This window comes from Zingiber officinale, chromosome 4A, assembly GCF_018446385.1.
Source record: "Zingiber officinale cultivar Zhangliang chromosome 4A, Zo_v1.1, whole genome shotgun sequence".
NCBI classification, from domain to species: domain Eukaryota; kingdom Viridiplantae; phylum Streptophyta; class Magnoliopsida; order Zingiberales; family Zingiberaceae; genus Zingiber; species Zingiber officinale.
The window spans coordinates 150,723,726-150,742,759 of NC_055992.1; the positions used below are offsets into that span (position 1 = coordinate 150,723,726).

The following is a 19,034-nucleotide window of genomic DNA, read 5'->3' on the forward strand; positions in this document are numbered from 1 at the left end:
AAGGCTTCCATAGTCCTGGCATCACACATCCTTCGAACACCTCCTTGTCGCCTTCCTTTTTATATCTTTTCCTTTCCTGTATCTGCAGTAAGAGGAAGTGTAGTCTATAAGCAAAATTTGCTTAGTAAGCGCTATCTAACTCACAAAATCACGAATGTGCATGTATACGAAAAGAACTAGAAACTATATGCTCTAAAAAGAAATAAAGCATAAACATAACTGCTCATGTCAAACTAATAGCAAAGAAAAGCTAAGGAATCTACTCATCTACTAGATAAACATGGTAGAATAAAGAACTAAACTTACTGATTTTTAGAACTATATGAAACTTATTTTCTTTGTTCTAAACTTATTATTTATTTCACTTGTTTAAAACTTATTCTTTAATACTTTATACTTAGATAAAACTCGTTTTTTACTTGTTCAAAAACTTATACTTATAATACTTCAAAATAGTAATCAACTTCTTCTTGGGCCCAGGCATAGTATCATCTTATGCGCGTTCCCTAATAGGTTGGGGTAGCGAGCCACCAATCCTAAAAGAGCAGACCTCGGTCTACCAGGGCCAAGACCTCGGAATTGGACACTTGGATTTGTTTAACGACAACCTCGGAAGTCGGGTACTAGCCTCTTCTTAAAAGTAAAATACTTATAATCTTAATTACTTTTTCTTTAAATGCCTCGGCATTTTAATAGGCACTTTGTGTGCCAAAATCCCTAAAGTCTTGACTTTGGGATCTACTTAAGGCCTCGGCCTTTTCTTTCTTTTCTTTGTCTTTCTTATACTTTTCTTTATCTTTCTTATACTTCTCTTAAACCCAAAATACTGTTAGGGTATCTTTCGTATGCATCTATGAATGAAACTAACTATGTAACACATAATCATGCATAGAATACAAAAGAAATCTGCACATACAATAGTTATAAAAAATCTGCACTAATACTTAACAGAAATCTGCATACTAGCTCAATAAAAAAATATGCATACTAACTTAACAGAAGTCTGCATACTAGCTTAATAAAAATCTGCACTTGCTTAATAGAAATCTGCATCCATGCTAATCCTAACTATTCTTAAACTAACTGATCATGTCAAATGCATAGCACAAACAAAACTAAAATCTGCTGAAGCTTAAAACCTATGAAAAACTTAATCTTACTTTACTTGCAATTACCCATAAGCCTCTAAAAGAAACTAATAGGGCACCAAACTACTTAAATAATATCACTTTCCTAGTTAAGATAACTATCCAGGAAAGAGGATATATTTTTTTTTTCCATTATAGCTCTTCTGAATAAGTACATAAATTCCTAACCGAAATCTTTGTTTTGATCTACACTTGGTATTTCATACTACTAGTAACCTACTTATGTATCTTCTATATCTGTACTAAAAGGAGTCAAGGTCCACATATTCCAGGTAAAGTTGTTCATCTTCATTTCAGAACACCCAACCAAAAGCTAACGGTAAGGAAGAAAACTAACTACATGCTCAAAACTAATCTAACCCATTCTAGGTTCACTGCCTAGCAACAAAACCTGAGACTTACCATGCTCTGTATAAACCAAACATGTCCATTAAGATAACAAACAGACAGGATTTAAACTGGAATATGAAAATACCAACTACAAGGCTTGAAAGAAAACCAATCCACATGCTTAAACCAAACCTATCATTATCTTTCTTTCTTTAGGGTTCACGGCAGCAACCCATCACCATATCTTTCACAGAATAATTTGAAAACAGGAAAAGCAAAGTTCAGAATCTAATCCAATCAAAAATCCCTTTCCCTCTTCCTTAACAACTCACGGCAGTAAGCCCTAAACCACATTCTTCACAAAAAAAATTCGAAACAAAAGGAAAAGAACACCCAAACGAATCGAAATCCGGAACTATCCTACCGCAGGTGAGTAGCGACTTACTTGTGTTCTTGGACTCACTCCCAAAGAAACTGCTAGGGCTTCGGATGGCTCACGGTTCCGGCTCTCCCTCGTGCTCCCGAGCTCCCCTCAACGAAGAGGTCGTGATGGTGGAGAGAACCCCTTGAAGAACACCTCAAGCCGGCGCCGGAGACAACCCTAATCTTGGCTTCGGTTTCGCTCGGGCAGAATCGCCGCGCACGCGAGAGGAGGAAGAGAGGAATTAGGCTTCGGTGATTAACTCAATCCCTAAGTTCTCCCTTTTTATAACCTTAATATTCCGTTTACTATCTTCATATAAATTTGCTATCAACTCTAAACAGAAAAATCCGTTTGCCCACCCGGTCAGTCGGGTTTTGACCGAGTTAAGGGTCGCTGGTTCGAACCTCGGCTTGGACATCTTTTTGTTAAAACTTTCTTCGTTTGGTAAAAATATCAAACGACATCCAAAAATTACATAAAAATACTCTAAAAATTTCTAAAAATCCCTAGAATATTTCTATAGCATTTAAAAATATTTTTAAATTACTTTTAGGACACTAATTGAGGAAATTTGGGGTGTTACACCTGAAGGGGTAAAACCCATTGAGTGTAAGTGGGTCTTTAAGAGAAAGACTGACATGGATGGACTTATCTATAAGGGTCGCTTGGTAGCTAAAAGTTTCAAGCAGATTCATGGTATTGACTATGATGAAACTTTTTCTCCAGTAGCGATGTTTAAGTCCATTCGGATCATGCTTGCTATTGCAGCCTACCATGACTATGAGATATGACAGATGGATGTCAAAACCGCGTTTCTGAATGGAAACCTGCTCGAGGATGTGTACATGACATAACCTGAGGGTTTTGTAGATCCACAGCATACTAGCAGAGTATGCAAGCTGCATAGGTCCATTTATGGACTAAAGCAAGCTTCTCAGAGCTGGAATCTTCGATTCGATGATGCAATCAAATAGTTTGGTTTCATCAAGAACGAAGATGAGCCTTGTGTCTACAAGAAGGTTGTAGGGGATATAGTTGTCTTCCTCATATTGTATGTGGATGACATACTACTCATTGGGAAGGACATCCCTATGCTTCAGTCTGTCAAGACCTGGCTAGGGAGTTGCTTCTCAATGAAGGACTTAGGTGAGGCATCCCGCATTCTAGGGATAAAGATCTATAGAGATAGATCTAAGAGATTGCTTGGCCTAAGTCAGAGTACATATATTGACAAGGTACTCCTTCGGTTTGCCATGCAGAACTCCAAGAAGGGATTTCTGCCGATGTCACATGGCGTGAGTCATTCGAAGACTCAAGGTCCCTCTTCTAGAGAGGAGAGAGACCGCATGGATAAGATCCCTTATGCCTCAGCCATAGGATCGATCATGTACGTCATGCTATGTACTCGACCTGATGTCTCGTATGCTTTGAGCATGACGATACCAGTCAAATCCAGGTGAAAGTCACTGGATAGCGGTCAAGAATATTCTTAAGTACTTAAGAAGGACTAAAGAATATTTCTTGATATATGGAGGCGATGATGAGCTAGCTGTAAAGGGTTACAGTGATGCTAGCTTCCAAACCGACCAGGATGACTATAGATCGCAGTCGGGGTTCGTGTTTTGCATTAATGATGGTGCTGTGAGCTAGAAGAGTTCGAAGCAGGACACAGTAGCTGATTCTACGACAGAGGCCGAGTATATTGCTGCATCAGAGGCAGCAAAGGAGGCAGTTTGGATTCGCAAGTTCATCACTGAACTTGGGGTGGTTCCTAGCATTGCTGACCCTATTGAGCTCTATTGTGACAATAATGGAGCTATAGCACAGGCGAAGGAACCTCGCTCACACCAGTGGACCAAACACATACTACGGCGCTTCCATCTCATTCGAGAGATCATCGAGAGAGGAGATGTGGAGATTTGCAGAGTACCTACAGAGGCTAACATCGCAGATCCCTTGACCAAGGCTTTGACACAAAGGAAGCATGATGGTCACACTAGGTCATTTGGGCTTAGAGCCTACACTGATTGGCACTAGTGCTAGTGGGAGATTGTTAGCTAGAGCCCTAGAGCCAATCATTTGATGATTGTATTATGGACTTATTGTATCATATTTTTATATTAATAAAGGCATTTGTTTGGTTATTATACTTACTTGTATTGGTGCCAAATAAACTAAGTATAATAACGTCCTTGAGTAGAAGGTTCTTACCTATATCAATCGATTGGTTGAATCGATAGTGAGATGATATAGGGAACACTACTCTAAATCATTCCTAGTCGAGTATTAACATCCAGGGACAATGTTAATGCAATAAGACTAGAATGTAGGTCAACTCGATGACTTGATCTCACAAGTCATGGATATAGAGATATCAAGTTGACACATGGGTATACATTAGAGAATGTATACTGAATGACCCACCATGAGAAAGTATCATAGATCGTTATATGAGTGTCATATACTTTCTCATGTGGCTATTAGTATGACTACTAGTCCTTAGACCTGAAGTCACCATGGTTTCCTACATAAGGAGTTATGTACTTTGGTTTCGTCAAACGTCACACGTAACTGGGTGGACTATAAAGTCGATTACTGGGTATGTAACAAATTATGCGGAGGGATGTGAGTGATGTAGATGAGATCTATCCCTCCTATATGACGGGAGAGACATCGGTATTCTTGATAGAGTGAGACCACGAAGTGCATGACCATGCCCAAATGAGTCAATATAAGATATTGAGCTCATTTGATTTAGTGAGTCTACTTGGAGTTCAAGATTTAGATTGATCAGAGGATGCCACGGTCTATGCCTCACATTGATCAATCTAGATGTCTAGGATAGAAGGACACTTGTCATATATTGTGAGGAGTCACAATTAGTAGTCACAAGGTGATGTTGGATCTCAACATTCTTGTAACTTGGGTAGTAATGATGTGTTGCTAGATTCCGCTCATTACTTATGCTCCTAAATGGGTTTAGGGCATTGCCAATGTTACAAGAACCTATAGGGTCACACACTAAGGACAATTAGATGGAGATTAGGTTTATATGATGAACCAAGAGGATTAGTTTCATTTGATGAATCAAATTGGATTAAGAGTAATCCTAATTGGGCTAACTTGAGTTGGACTCAAGTGGATTCATGTATTCAATGAGTCTAATTTAGATTATGACTCGTTAAATCAACTTAATTTAATGAATTAGATTTATTATATTAAGTTGGCTTGAATCAAATGGTTAGATTAGATTAACCATGGAAGAGATTTGGCCAAGTTTGACTTGACTTGAGAGGAAGATTAAAAGTCAAGTTTGACTTGACTTTATGCCACCTCATTGGTGAGTTGGCATTGATGTGGACCAATGATGTTACTCCACATCATCATGGGTGCCACCTCATAAAAGTTACAAAGTCATTTTCTTTAATAGCTTCACATTAATTGCACTTAATGCAATTTTTTGGGAGTTACACTTTGAATTGGCCGGCCACTTTTGAATGGGAATGGAATTGATTTTCCTCATTCAAGTGCATTATTCCTTCTTCTTCCTCTTGGAGCTTTCTCTTCTTCCCTTCCTCCTCTCTTGGCCGAACAAGACAAGGTGCTAGCACACCTTTATTTTGGTCATCTCCACCTAAGTTGTTCGTGTGGATACTTCTAGAGAAGTATCTATCTTGATACTCTTGAGATCCGGCACCGTTTGGACGAGTGGGAACGCGAAGGGCTTCGCTTCAAAGGTATAACTCTTTTCATGTAGATCTAAAAGTAGATCTAAGTAGAAACTCGTACTTGTAATTTTGTTTTGAAATATTTTTTTCTTCGCACGAGATCCAGTGGCATGGGTGATTCGGGGTTTCCGCGACGCGAAAAAGTAATTTTCGCCGCCCGAAAAACCCAACAACTTTAACCATTTGTCATGTATTAAAATTAAAATTTAATTATTAGTATTGACTGTACGAATAAAATATTTACGTGTAAGAGAATAGAATAAAGAGAAGAAAGGAAAAGTAAATGCTAGCATGAGGTAAAATAAGAATTAGGTCAGTTTTGAGAAAGACGAAATCTAGATACGTTTTTTTTTCTTTGGAAAGTCGATAACTTTAGATGCGTCTTTGAGAAATTATCGTAAAAAATTACCAAAAAAAAAAAAAAAAAAAAAAGGGTAAAAACGAACAAACAAGTCTTCGAGTTCTAAAACACAACGGAAGGCTCGTCCCTTCCGTACAAATCCAGATACTGGTCCGTAATTTTTAGTCTCTCTTTCGTAATTTACATATCGAATTATTATTAAAATCCGACTAAAATTAATTATAATTTTTCTTAATTCATGTTGCTTAGGTTATGATTTTAGATGGGACGACTTAGATAGGAAGGTTAGTCATAGCCAATTTTGACACGGGACCGACGAAAAAAACTCAGGAATTACGGACGAGGATTTGCACTCCTTCCGCCCCACATGGACTGTTGGGAATACCAGAACCATCGCATTCTCCCCCCTTCTCTTTCATCGTGTACGATCTAGTAGCTAGCAGACCGACGGCGCCGGCGAAGGCGCTTACCCCTTCGGGGTCCATGAGGCCGGCTTGCCGCAGGGCCTCCTCCGTACATTCTCGAATCGGGCTGGCCCGGCCGGCACCGTGACCGTCCCCTCCGCCGGCGTCTGCCTCCGTTTCGCCTCCCTCACCCAGCGAGGACAATACCCGGACTCCCTAGACCGCGCGAAGCAGGACAGCTTCTGCGTCCGGACCAACTTCCAGGCCAACCCCGACCTCCACTTCTTCGGCGTCTTTGACGGCCACGGCCAGTTCGGTGGTCAGTGCGCCGAGTTCGTCCGCGACAAGCTCACGGAATTATTGGCCGGCGATGCTCGTCTGCACGATGACCCCGTGAAAGCCTTCCATTCTGCTTTCGTCGCCACCAATTCCGCGCTCCACGATAGCGAGATCGACAATTCGATGAGCGGCACAACTGCGATCGCAGTCCTCGTCAGCGGTGATACTCTCTATGTTGCAAATGTAGGGGATTCGAGGGCGGTGGCCGGAGTTTGGAGTGGGGGTTGCGAGGTGGCCGAGGAGTTGTCCTGTGACCAGACGCCATACCGGAAGGATGAGTATCAGAGGGTGAAGGGGTGCGGTGCAAGAGTGTTGTGTGTTGATCAAGTGGAGGGGATGATGGATCCTGACATCCAGAGCTGGGGCGATGAGGAGGACGGGAATGGGGATCCACCAAGGCTGTGGGTGCAGAACGGCATGTATCCGGGCACAGCATTCACTAGAAGCATTGGAGACCTAACGGCTGAGAGCATCGGGGTGATTGCCATTCCAGAGGTGAAGATTGTGAAGATTACACCAAACCATCTCTTCTTTGTTGTGGCAAGTGATGGCATTTTTGAGTTCCTATCGAGTCAAGTGGTGGTCGATATGGTAATACTCTTTGCTTAATTCTTATTTGCTTCATGGTCTCATTGTCATTCGCTATTACGATCTCTTCACTACTATATATCAATTGACAAACTACTATGCAAGTTCCATTCCCCTACTCAAATGGAGAGCTAGCTTATCAGGTGAAGGTCTGAATGTAAGGACTAATAAACCCTCATTTTGATACTATGATACTAGTCTTGAACTTGACATTGGTCCTTCATTACTATTCCTCACCACATTTGTCAATTTATCCAGTTCGATAAATCACTGACTCTTCTATTGTTTCTGAATTATGTTTTACATTAAATTGCTCTGAGTAACTCATTTAAAAATGGAAAAGTGAAGGACTTCCTAAAAGAAATATGTTACTCCATTTTGGGGTATTAAAGGAGTGATGTTTGGGCATGTCATGAGCATTTGTACCTTGCAAAAGTTGTTTGGCTTCCTTCTATTTTAGAATTTTCCACAATTATAGAATAGCAATGGTAACTAATTCTGGCTACTAGCCAACAAGACTATTTTTAATGTTTATGTTATTTGAATTTGATGATGGGGAGTGCAATGGTAAAGTTGTTGCCATGTGGCCTTAAGGTCACGGGTTCAAGTCACGAAAACATCCTCGCATCGGCGGGAGATTTGTACACCGGACTGCCTTTTTTTATTTGAATTTGATGTCATGTATAGAATATGTTACTTTTCCACCTCAAGGTACATGTGTTGAATATAAGAAATACCAATAGAAAGTTTATCATGAGTTTGACTAAAATGGGTAAAATAGCAGAAATTGTAAATTTTAGTAGCATACTAAAATGTCTCTGTCATCATTGATATGTTTGCTTGTGGTAATTATGATGACTTCATTTTTGATGCAGTGTGCATAATATATGATTTTATAAGCTCAAGGCATAAGTGCTCTGCCTAAATTTCAACATGTGATTAATCCATATAGACAATAGAAAATAAAATTGACACTTGAAATTGTACATGCTAAAACATCATTGACTAATTCTTTAATTAACATCCCATATCTTTTAGCTATCACCCTCTTTTTACACAGAGAACATAGAAAATCTCCTATTGCTTGAGCAAATATAAGGATATCCTAAGGGTCTTATTGTCATTCATTCATTTTCTTCTTCTCTCTTCTTCTCATTTCAATTTTGTATCAGCTTATCCAATATGGAGGCTTGGCCTTATAAGCTACATTTAGTTCAACTTCCATAATAATGAACTTAATGATTCCGAGATCAGTAGGCTACATTTTTACCTCATATCACATGCACTTTGGTTAATGTTCATTGGGGAAAAAAACCAAACTTCAGGCTTCCATTTCCAATGCAAATATATCTTAGATGACAAGCAATTGCTATTACGTTTTGATATAGGTTCAGAAGGAACTCTTATTTGTGCTCTGTGCAATTTTTCTTAGATTGCCATCATAAACAATTTATAGTTCTAGATGAAAAATTCAAATGTTGTCCTTGACACAATCCTAAAAATAGTGAATTTGGTAGTTGATTTGTCATTCATCTCAAAATCATAAAGCGCCCAATTAGGTTTTGTTTTCTATATCATGATTTCGTAACATCAAAGAGATCACTGGCCTTGAATCGTCAATCTCAAGACTTTTTTATGTTATGGAAGAAGTTGAACTTATAGTAAAAACGACCGTGCAAGTATATGTGCCCATGTAAATCTCTCTTCAACAGAACTTGGATATGTACTCAGTTACTACATAAGGCCATGTGGTCCAACTATTTGGTGACTGGCTTCAACAAATTCGTATATCTCTCTTAGACTATTAAGATGTGTATTATATTCCCTCCAGTATTTGGAGAACTGAACAATTTTTCTTTTCCACATGTCAGAATATGAATCTAATACTATTGCCTATAGATATTTGCTACAACTTGTGTATTGAAAAATTTCAGTTAATTACTATTTATAGTTCCAGTTCATCCATCTTAGAGTCATATTTTCCTTCAGGTGTCTAGATTTCCTGATCCTCAGGTTGCCTTTTCAGCAATTACTGCTGAATCTTACAAACTTTGGTTAGAGCATGAAAACCGTACAGATGATATAACAGTTATTATTGTGCATATCAAAGATATGGAAGATGTAAGTTGACTTTGTTTCGCCTGATGTTTGTTGGATTTAAACTTTAATTCCTATGATAATTTTTTTTTAATTCAACCTTCCACAAAAATGCATATCAGTCGGACTCCCTAGCAACCCTGAAAACCATTCAAACCAGTAGCAATGCTGTAAGTTCAGAGGTAGTGAATGTTGATAGGCACACAATTTCTTCGCCCAGTAACAATATAGAAAAAGGCAGCTCAGACTTGAAGTCGCACCCTCTTGGATCGACAGTAAATCCATGCCATGCACATTTTGTAACTTCACCCACTCACTCTGTCCATTTAAATGGTATGCTTCTATTCCTTCAACGATGCCCCATCGTTTCTTTTCCTTTCCTAAAGTTTCTGGTTGATCATTTTTTCTGCTATCGCAGTGATTATTAATCCAGATTGACTGAAGCTACACGATACACATTTAATTCATCTGACCTCTACATTGCTGGTATTATTTGGAAGCACTGTAAGTTAACGATGATCGTAAAAGTGTTGATATGATTTGCCAATGCATCATACTTTCTCTTCGTTAGTAGTTCAAATGATTCATGTTTCACTCTTTATGACGCATACAGACCATTGTTGTGAAGAAATTTCTCTATGTTTAGCTCCTCTAAGCCGCTATACTGGTCAGCAAAAGTACTAGAAAAGATCCTATGATTTCATTTCACATAATCCAGATTAAAGTACTTTGCATCTTCATCTTGGCACATGTTGTCATTGTAGACCATTTTGTACATGGAACTTTGTGATGTCTTCCATACCACACAAGCGAAGGTGGCAGCGACACTTCAAGCAATAAAACACTCCCAGACCTCTTCAAGATTGGCATCCTTGATGACCGACTAATTCTGTTGCATTTAGGATCCGCGAGAAGAATGCTTACAACTGTTCAAGTGACGACTCTTGAAGCTTGGTGCAACTCAGAATTTAAGCTGGTTGTCGTATAAGAATTGTAGTAGCCCGAGTGGACCAATTGCTGAAGAAGTTTTTTTTTTCTTTTCTTTTCATATTAACGTGGTCTTTGTTCATGAATTCTGCGTGAAATGATAAGTTCTATAAAATTAAAATTTAATGTGTAATGTACATTATACAGTTGTTGGAATATCATTATTAATGTGTAATGATGCTTTTAATCTTCATAAGTACCTGCTAAATTTTGTTCCATATAAAATTGACCTCCCTAATGGTATTTCTATTTTTAAAATATATTTTAGTACGATAATTTTATTGTTCATAGCAATCATTATGTTGTTTTAATCTTCTTTTAGATTTACCAATCAATTATATCTATCTTTTTGATAAATCTCTTTATATATAGAAGATATCATTCATGTAGAATATCTAAATAAACATGATTCTCAACTTTATCTTTACAAGTTGGCTACTTGTAATGATGTAGGGTGCGAACGTCTCCTTAAACATTTTGTTAAAAAAAATATTATATATTTGAAAGTCCTCACTGTCACTTGATTGGTTGATTCATCATGGTTTGTTATCGAAAATTGAAATTGATCATATTTGAAAAACTCATGACCTTCACGACTTGGAATATATTAAATTTTAAAAATAAAATATATAATAATAAATAGATGTATTAAATCGTAGAACACGAAGTTACGGTGCTAAATTTAAATTCAATCAAATTCAAGTTAAATTTAACAGGTAGGTGCTGGGATAAGGATTGTGTTGATTCAAATCGGGATTGATTAAGAGTTGATTTGATTAAGTTATGACTGAACTAAGTTTAAAATTTAATCGGATTTGATCAATTTAAAGTGAATTAGAATATTTGTATGAAACTTTCTTTTTTATTTTTTCTCTCTCATGCTATAGTCCTGCTATGTATGTCACTCCTTCGCTCATCTTTTTCTTTAATTTTTCTTTCTCTTCTTCCCCATTTCCTTCTTCTCCTTCTCCTTCTCTTCTCCACGGGTCGTAAACCTATAATTTTTCCCTCTCCTCTTCTCAAATACAAGAGCTCTATTTTTTTTTTCTCCTTTCTCTTCTTCAACAAGCAAGAAATGTAGCATGTTCTCTTTCAACAATAAGAGAACCCTCAACCCTCGTATTTTTTTTTTTTTTGTGTTTTTAAGGATTTTATTGGCATTATATCTTTTTTATGTTTTTAAGAATTTTATTGGTACCGCAAGAATAGTGATGTTTTCCCTTGCCTTACCTTCTTTGTGTTGTTGTCGAGCTCATCGAAACTAATTGATATTGCTAATTAAGAAGATAAAACTTTTCTCTTTTACATCTTCTCTTCTCTATTTTTCTCAAAAGCAATAGTCTTCCTAAAGGAGTAACTTATTCTACTTTTTTTCCATGTTTTGTTAATTGAAGGATATTTGTTTCATTAATTAAAGGATATTTGTACAGCATTAATTTTATTTTATTAGATTGTTAGTTAAGATGATTATTTAAATCGTAATAAAAATCTCATATTCATGAATACAAAATATTATGAGGAAGCAAAATTACAAATGATTTTTCTATTTTGAATCATAGATAAACTTTGAAGATTGATAAATTATTGTTTCAACTAGAACCACATGCTAAGATTAAAATTTTTAAATCTAAATTTATTTTCAACTTTTTTTATTTTAAATTTAAATTTTTGGATGATAAAAACACTAATATTTAGAATTTTTAAAAATCACTCAATCGAAAATACTAACTATACGACTAGTGACATGGTTTGTTATAGAAGCCAACTTTAGTTTTTTTTTTTAATTGAAAAACAGAATTTTACTTTGTGTTGCTTCAAATTCAAATCTATTTTTAATATGTTTTTTTAATTCCTTTTCTATTGAAAAACATTAATCTATTTATTTTACTCATGAGATTTATTTACACATGGAAAGTATAAGATTATCCTGATCCTATGATAATTACGCTCATAATTAAACACAATTAAAGGGCCAGTAATACTTATCCCTCTAATTCACCCAATTTCACGTGGCACTCACGTGACGTGAGGCTGCAAAGGCATGTAACAGTGCCAATAAGGCAATAACGCTTAACCGGCCACAGGGCGCGTGAAAAATTCGACCGTTGCCATCCTGCCCTATACTACTAATTATGCGACTGCTACTTTGTTGAGGAAAAAACGAATTCTTATCCGCCTCCCATTCGGATAGCCCACTTGGTTACCCTTCTCCTTGTACCTCCTTTTTCTGGGCCCATTTAGTTTCGGGGGCCAGCAAAATGGAACCGTGAAGGGGGAGGATTGAGGCATCGTGTCTTTTGTCGTGTCTATTGTCGCCGCCTTCTTCAAGCGGATGAAAAGAAAGCCACGAGTTGAGCTTCTTCTTCCTCTTCTCGCTTCTCTCTCTCTCCCTCTCTCTCCGGTTCCACCATTAAAGCGCTCACGCCATCCTCCACGAGAAAGCACCCGAGCAAGGCTGTCTTCTGCACCTCCGCCTTTCACGCACATCCACACTTCCATTGGAACTGGACCAGGAGGTGATGCAGATGGGGTGGCGGCGCTTTGTGACGGTGGCGGTGATGGTGGTGAGTTTCAGGGCTGCGGCGGCGGTTCTGGACCCTGTGGACTTCTTGGCGTTGCAGTCCATCCGCAAGGGCCTCGAGGACATGCCTGGATCGGATTTCTTCTCGTCCTGGGACTTCACTGCCGACCCCTGCGCCTTCACCGGCGTGTTCTGCGCCAGGGATCGCGTCGTGACGCTAGCACTCGGTGATCCACGCGCGGGGGCTCCGGGACTGCTGGGCCGACTCGACCCCGCGATCGGTCTACTTAACGCGCTTGCCGAGCTCTCCCTCCTCCCGGGCCGCGTCTCTGGTCCCATTCCTGATGCTCTCGCTGATTGCTTTGACCTCCGTTTCGTCGCTCTCAGTAAGAATCTGCTTTCCGGCGCCGTCCCTGCAGGTCTCGGCGGCCTTCCCCGCCTTCGCACCCTCGATCTCAGCTATAACCTACTCTCTGGTCCAGTCCCCGAGTCACTCGCTTCCGCGCCAGTGCTCTCCAACCTCATTCTCTGCCACAATCAGCTCTCCGGTTTCCTCCCGCCCTTCCCAGCCTCCTCCTCGCTCCTCCGACTCGATCTCAAGCACAACCAGCTCTCCGGCCCCCTCCCGCCGTTGCCGACCTCGCTACAGTACCTCGCCCTCTGCTCCAATGCCCTCGCCGGCCGCATCGACTCAGTGCTCCCGCCCCTCACGCGGCTCAATTTCCTCGACCTCAGCTCGAATGTGCTCGAGGGCCCGATCCCGGAGGCCGTGTTCGCGTTCCAGCTCGCCGCGCTCCGGCTGCAGCGCAACGCCTTCTCCGGGCCGTTGGCGCCCCCGCAAGAGGACGTTGTCATCCCGGTGGTAGACCTGAGCTACAATCGCCTGTGGGGGGCCGTGCCACCGCAGCTGGCCGCGGTGGGCCGCCTCTACCTCAACAACAACCGGTTCACCGGGGAGGTGCCCCCCCGCTTGGTACAGGGGCTCAGCAACGGCATGCAGTTGCTCTACCTGCAGCACAACTTCTTGACTGGGATCAAGATCGGTCCGGCAGCCGTCGCCCTCCCCGCCGGTGCGTCTCTCTGCCTGCAGTACAACTGTATGGTGCCGCCCTTCGACACGCCATGCCCGCTCAAGGCCGGCTCGCAGAGGATGCGCCCCCTCGACCAATGCCCCGAGTGGCGTGCCTAATTCCATCGAAATCAAAAGTAACGGACTAAACAAGATTCTTTGATTGGTTATTGTCCGTGGGAAAATGAAGACTGCTGATGCATGTGAACCAAACAAAATAGCAATTTTCTGGTGAGTTCTCCTTCTAAATTAAGTTTTCATTCATTGGTAAAGTTATAGTTTTTTTTTTCCCAAGTGTTCGCATAATTCTATTGTTTTTTCATGTATATATTTCACAATATATGAGATTAATAAATTGTTATATAGAAGGGAAAAGTAATGTTGGGCAAAGAGATATTAATATTGTCGTGTATAGTGAAACACCTGCAAGAGTGCATCTTGAAAGAGTGCAAGGTCAGCCCAAGTTTTGCTCAGTTTATTCCATCAGATGCTTGCCACCATTAAATGCTTTAAAAAACAGTCTGGGTGCTGACTCCTGAGTATTGACTGGCACAAACTGGAAAATCATACATGTTGACAGTAAAAAAAGGTCTTGATTGCCATTTTTCCTGCAACTTGCTATTACATGAAGAGCTGAAAACAAGAACTAGATGAAGCTAAAAAGAGCAGAAAGATGGAAAGTGGCTTTAGCCCTTGATTCCACACACCTTGTATCGATATATTCGACAATGAGATACTCGAAATCCCTTTCTCACCTTCACTGATTTACTATGATCTGAACACTAACTTCTACAGCAGCCTCATCCTCAGCAGATCATGTCATGTTCTTCTTTTGCTGTGGCCTTCTCCACTACATCATCTGGTTCCAGGACTCCTTGAGCTTCCTTCATGGCCATTGGGATTTCCATGGCCTCCATCTGCTTCTTCTCCTTGTCTTCCTTGTGCTTTCCCCAGAGAACCGAGTACAGGCCAGCAACAATAAGGACTGCACCAATCACACTACAAGAGAAATAGTGGAAATTTTGGTTATTCAGCAAGGTTATATGAATGGTTTGACTGTTAGTGTCTCACCCTCCCAAATATATTTTCTCTGCAAGAATGAAAGAGCCCATTATGGCCACTATAATCATCATCAAAGGGCTGAAGGCAGATGCGAAGACTGGTCCTTTGTCTTGAATCACCAAACCTTGTACATGGTAGGCAATACCGGATGTCACTATACCCTACACACCAAAAGTGTCCTTAATTCTGAGTCCTAGATTGCGCACACAAAGTTAAGGAGGAGAAGAAAAGAGACTAACAGCATAGGCAGCAGCAAGGAGGTTCATGTCGAACCCGATGCTCCACACAGAAAACTTGTGCTCCATAACAAAGGTGACAACAATGGCTTGGAGAGTGCCAATAAGGCATATCAATGTGGTGAGCGAGAAGTGGGCTCTGTATCTCTCCAATGCTGCAGTCTGTTGAAGCATAACAAGTCCAATTCAGTTGGCTATGACACAGAACACAAAGTTTTGATATACATCACCTGAAGGACAAAGAAAGATGCCCACGCAAGAGTTGCAATGATGAGGAAGATGCAGCCCATGAACCAGTTCTTGCCAGACGAATCATCGGTGGCTGAGTCAGATTCGCTGGGATGAATGGGCACGTACTTGGTCCAGACCATGTGCATGATAGGTCCTTTGTAGAGGGTCATCAGCATGGCTCCAGCTACTGTCACCAGAGTTCCAATCAACTTGGCTTGGCTCCTCACTTGTTTCAGGTCAAGCCTCTCCATCCTGTCATTTAGTTTATTTATATATTGCAATTTTGAGTTCTATAAGTTTTATATGGTTTCTATAACTAAAAAAATATAGTACATGAGCATATGAAACAGCGGTAGATGACTGCATAACATATCATCATATCTTGCACTATAGTTCATATAGTACAGTTTTAAATTTGCTTCAATAGAATATAGATCCTTTAGTAGTTCATGTCCCACTTGAAAAGAAGCTTTTAATTCTCTACTTAATTACCTGAATATGATGGCCAACACAAATGTCATGGCAGGTAACATGTTGCTCATTGCGCAAGAGAAGGTTGGTGAGGTGAACTTCAAGCCAGCATAGTAGAAGTTCTGGTCGATGACCGGCCTTCAAATTTTACACATGAAACTATTACTACTTATTCATTAGATGCTGAACATTATGTTGGTGCAAGTACTGACCCGAGCAGTCCAAGCGCAAATATTTGCATAAAGATTGGCCATGTCATCCTCGGACGTGAATTCCTATTCGTTAAAAATGCCTTTAGCATTTTATGAGATTTGAACTAAAAACGTATGCTGGATCAATCTACCTCTCAAGAATGAGGGCGAACGGGGCAATGGAGAGAGTGGCAAAGGCGTGTCGATAGACCACCAGGACATAGTGGCTCATGCCATGGTTGAGGGAGAATTTGGTGAGGATGTTCATGCCTGCATAGCCAAATTGGAGCGAGATCATTGCAAGGTAAGGCTTGCAAGTCACAAAGTACCTGCTCCATCTTCCTTGGTTATTCTTCATTTCGGAAACTTGACTGTTGTGGAACAACTTCATAATCAAAGACAATGGGTATTTATCGACAGAGAATGAGTTTGCGATCCAGTAGCTTGGTATGAGATCGGCTGGAAGTCTCCATGGAGCCCATTAACTTGGTAGTGACAGGAATTTGGGATGTGTCACTGATGCACTAGCTCAGCACTCGAGTGGTGCACGATTGATGATGCACCCATACAATGAAGCATTTTGGGTGTGCTTTCTTGCACTTGCTGATCCATGCTTCCTGCTTATCAACACTACACAGGTTACTTGTGGAGGGACAAAACTTCGAGTGAAGCATAGATAAAGGATACACACAATATAAAGAACAAGTGTTTGTACATGAAATACAAAATGGATACACAGAGGCAGATTCCATAGAATCTTAAGATATCCAAATTCCTATCCAGTAAGAACAACGATCCCTGTCTTGGAGAAGAACAGGTTGAAGCACAAGTGGAAGGAGTTGAGTTTTCTTGGGTTGCAGTAAGATGAGTCATTCATGCAACATTCACTAAAGTTTTGCATTAGAATAAAAGACTGGTGCTCATCCAAGAAGGCAAGTGTTCTTTATGTGCTATTCTGTTGTATTGGTGGCAATGTGTTGTCTGAGTGGGATGCATATTATTCATGAAAAAGGTGATCATTTATTTTTTTATACAAAGGTGTGTGTATAGAAATACATACACAATCTTGCAAAGGACTTTCATCACATACCTCACATTATTTTCAATTATCCTAATGGTTTTTGTGCAGATTATTCGTAACATCCGTTGTGGAAAGCAGTTAAGTAAAACAATGGATTGATGAACGAAATGTTCTCTTTTTTTAAAAAATTTAGTAGCAACAGGATTGAAACTAAGATACTTCTATGCTTGTTTTGTTCATAGGTACGGTCTGGGTAAATAACGTGAAGATCAATAATGAGAGAGAGTTGCTAGATGAATGAATCATATGACAAAAAAAAAAGGTGATTCGTTCGGCTCCGTTAATTCGTTCCTAGTTCAATATGGAGGAGGTAAATCATGGATGACTACTAGCCATTGGTGCTGGTGGCCAAGGCATAGGGGAAGACATGCTCGGATGCGCCGAGTTTCGATCTCATGACCTTGTAGCAACATCCCATGTCTTAATGTTATGAAGCCGTAAGTGCACGACTACGTCGTCAATAATAAAAATATCGATCCCACAGGGACTGTTAATTGAGCACTAGTTGACTTCACACAGCGAATTTCCTAGACAAACAAAAGGTTGGTTGGAAAAAAGACAGAGAGAGAAAGATTAAGGAGAAGGAGAGAGAGAAGGAATAAGAGATGATCTTAGAAAGGGATGGATGATAGATACTAGGATTTCGATTTTGTTATGATCCTAGTTAATGTCCCTATGCATTATTCATCTACTTAACTCCATGCTTATACTCATGTAGGGCTTCTAACTAAAGCCTAGCACATCCCCACGTAGGTTATATTGGAGAGTCTATCCAAGTTCTAACGCCATTAAATACAGAGGTAACCTAGGAAGTCCGGTTAAGAGGGAATCCTTGTCACTAGGACCCCTGATCATATGTTCCTAGATTACACAGTCACTTTTTAACGGTAGCACTGGAGTATCCACTTCAATTAGAATGTCATAACAAAAGTTAGTCCCTATGTTAAGATCTTTTGACTCTATAAAGTAGGTAAGTATTGATGTCCTCTATCATAAGGGTATAAAATGTCTGGTTGAATGAGTATCCTCTGCCACTAAGGATCCCTCGATTATCCAGTCTAGTAACAACCTTAACATAGAGACAAACCTCTCATGTCTACATGTTTATACCATTCACACATTTTGTCAAACATATCGTCAAACATATAAAAGGCATAATACATGAAACAAGTAGTAAACACATCATTACATAGGAAAATATCCAAATATAAGTTCATACATCAACATTACAACACAACTACTTTCTACATCCTAGATATGAAGAATCTACTGCATTACAAGGGATTACAATTCAAAGACTAAGAAAGAAATAGACTACAACTCAATACATAGAGATAGAGAAAAGATATGTTATCTTTGAAGGGTAGCGCCCTTAAAAGCGCTCCCTTGCTCCGGAGATGGATAGATCTTGAAGGAGAAGAGCTTGAGGGCTTCCCTCTAAGGGGAGAACCCTTCCCCAATAAGAGGGATAAAGTCCCCAATCCCAAGATGAGTGAAAAAATGGGATTCTTGACCCTTTTATACCTCCTCCAAACTGTCGAGGAAAATCATGATTATAGGGGTCCGGTAAATCGAATTTTTCACCTATTAAACCCAGTTTTCTCGTAATTCACCCTAAATCAAAGTTGTAGTATACAATTTGATATTTGGATCGAGCCCGGCTCCAACCAAGCCGAAAGTTATGGTAGTTCAAAGTTTGATTTGCAGTCTTGGCGGAGAGTGTGGCATGACCGAGAATGGGATGTATGACCATGCATTTTGGCATG

General features: G+C 39.9%; 3 protein-coding genes across 4 annotated transcripts; 2 read left to right on the plus strand and 1 right to left on the minus strand.

Annotated features, from left to right (window-relative positions):
* The first annotated feature begins 5,921 nt into the window (after nt 1-5,921).
* Nucleotides 5,922-10,614, plus strand: LOC121972929 (probable protein phosphatase 2C 35). The gene is made up of 8 exons (XM_042524542.1): nt 5,922-5,926; nt 6,254-6,275; nt 6,435-7,325; nt 9,312-9,443; nt 9,542-9,752; nt 9,838-9,923; nt 10,033-10,096; nt 10,184-10,614. The coding sequence occupies exons 1-6, from the start codon at nt 5,922-5,924 to the stop codon at nt 9,855-9,857; spliced, it is 1,281 nt and encodes a 426-aa protein (XP_042380476.1). The 3' UTR covers nt 9,858-9,923; nt 10,033-10,096; nt 10,184-10,614.
* Nucleotides 10,615-12,730: 2,116 nt separating this feature from the next.
* LOC121971677 (LRR receptor-like serine/threonine-protein kinase ERL2) lies at nt 12,731-17,260 on the plus strand. Of its 2 annotated transcripts, XM_042523057.1 has the most exons (3): nt 12,731-15,761; nt 16,052-16,491; nt 16,608-17,260. In XM_042523057.1, the coding sequence occupies exon 1, from the start codon at nt 12,926-12,928 to the stop codon at nt 14,114-14,116; it is 1,191 nt and encodes a 396-aa protein (XP_042378991.1). In that variant the 5' UTR covers nt 12,731-12,925; the 3' UTR covers nt 14,117-15,761; nt 16,052-16,491; nt 16,608-17,260. The 2 variants fall into 2 exon arrangements, with proteins under 2 accessions (XP_042378991.1, XP_042378990.1); XM_042523056.1 differs by having other exon boundaries at nt 16,052-17,260.
* LOC121971678 (WAT1-related protein At5g07050-like) lies at nt 14,803-16,545 on the minus strand. The gene is made up of 7 exons (XM_042523058.1): nt 16,340-16,545; nt 16,209-16,271; nt 16,018-16,134; nt 15,525-15,777; nt 15,298-15,456; nt 15,068-15,219; nt 14,803-14,995 (listed from the first exon to the last, which is right to left on the minus strand). The coding sequence occupies exons 1-7, from the start codon at nt 16,543-16,545 to the stop codon at nt 14,803-14,805; spliced, it is 1,143 nt and encodes a 380-aa protein (XP_042378992.1).
* Nucleotides 17,261-19,034: the final 1,774 nt, after the last annotated feature.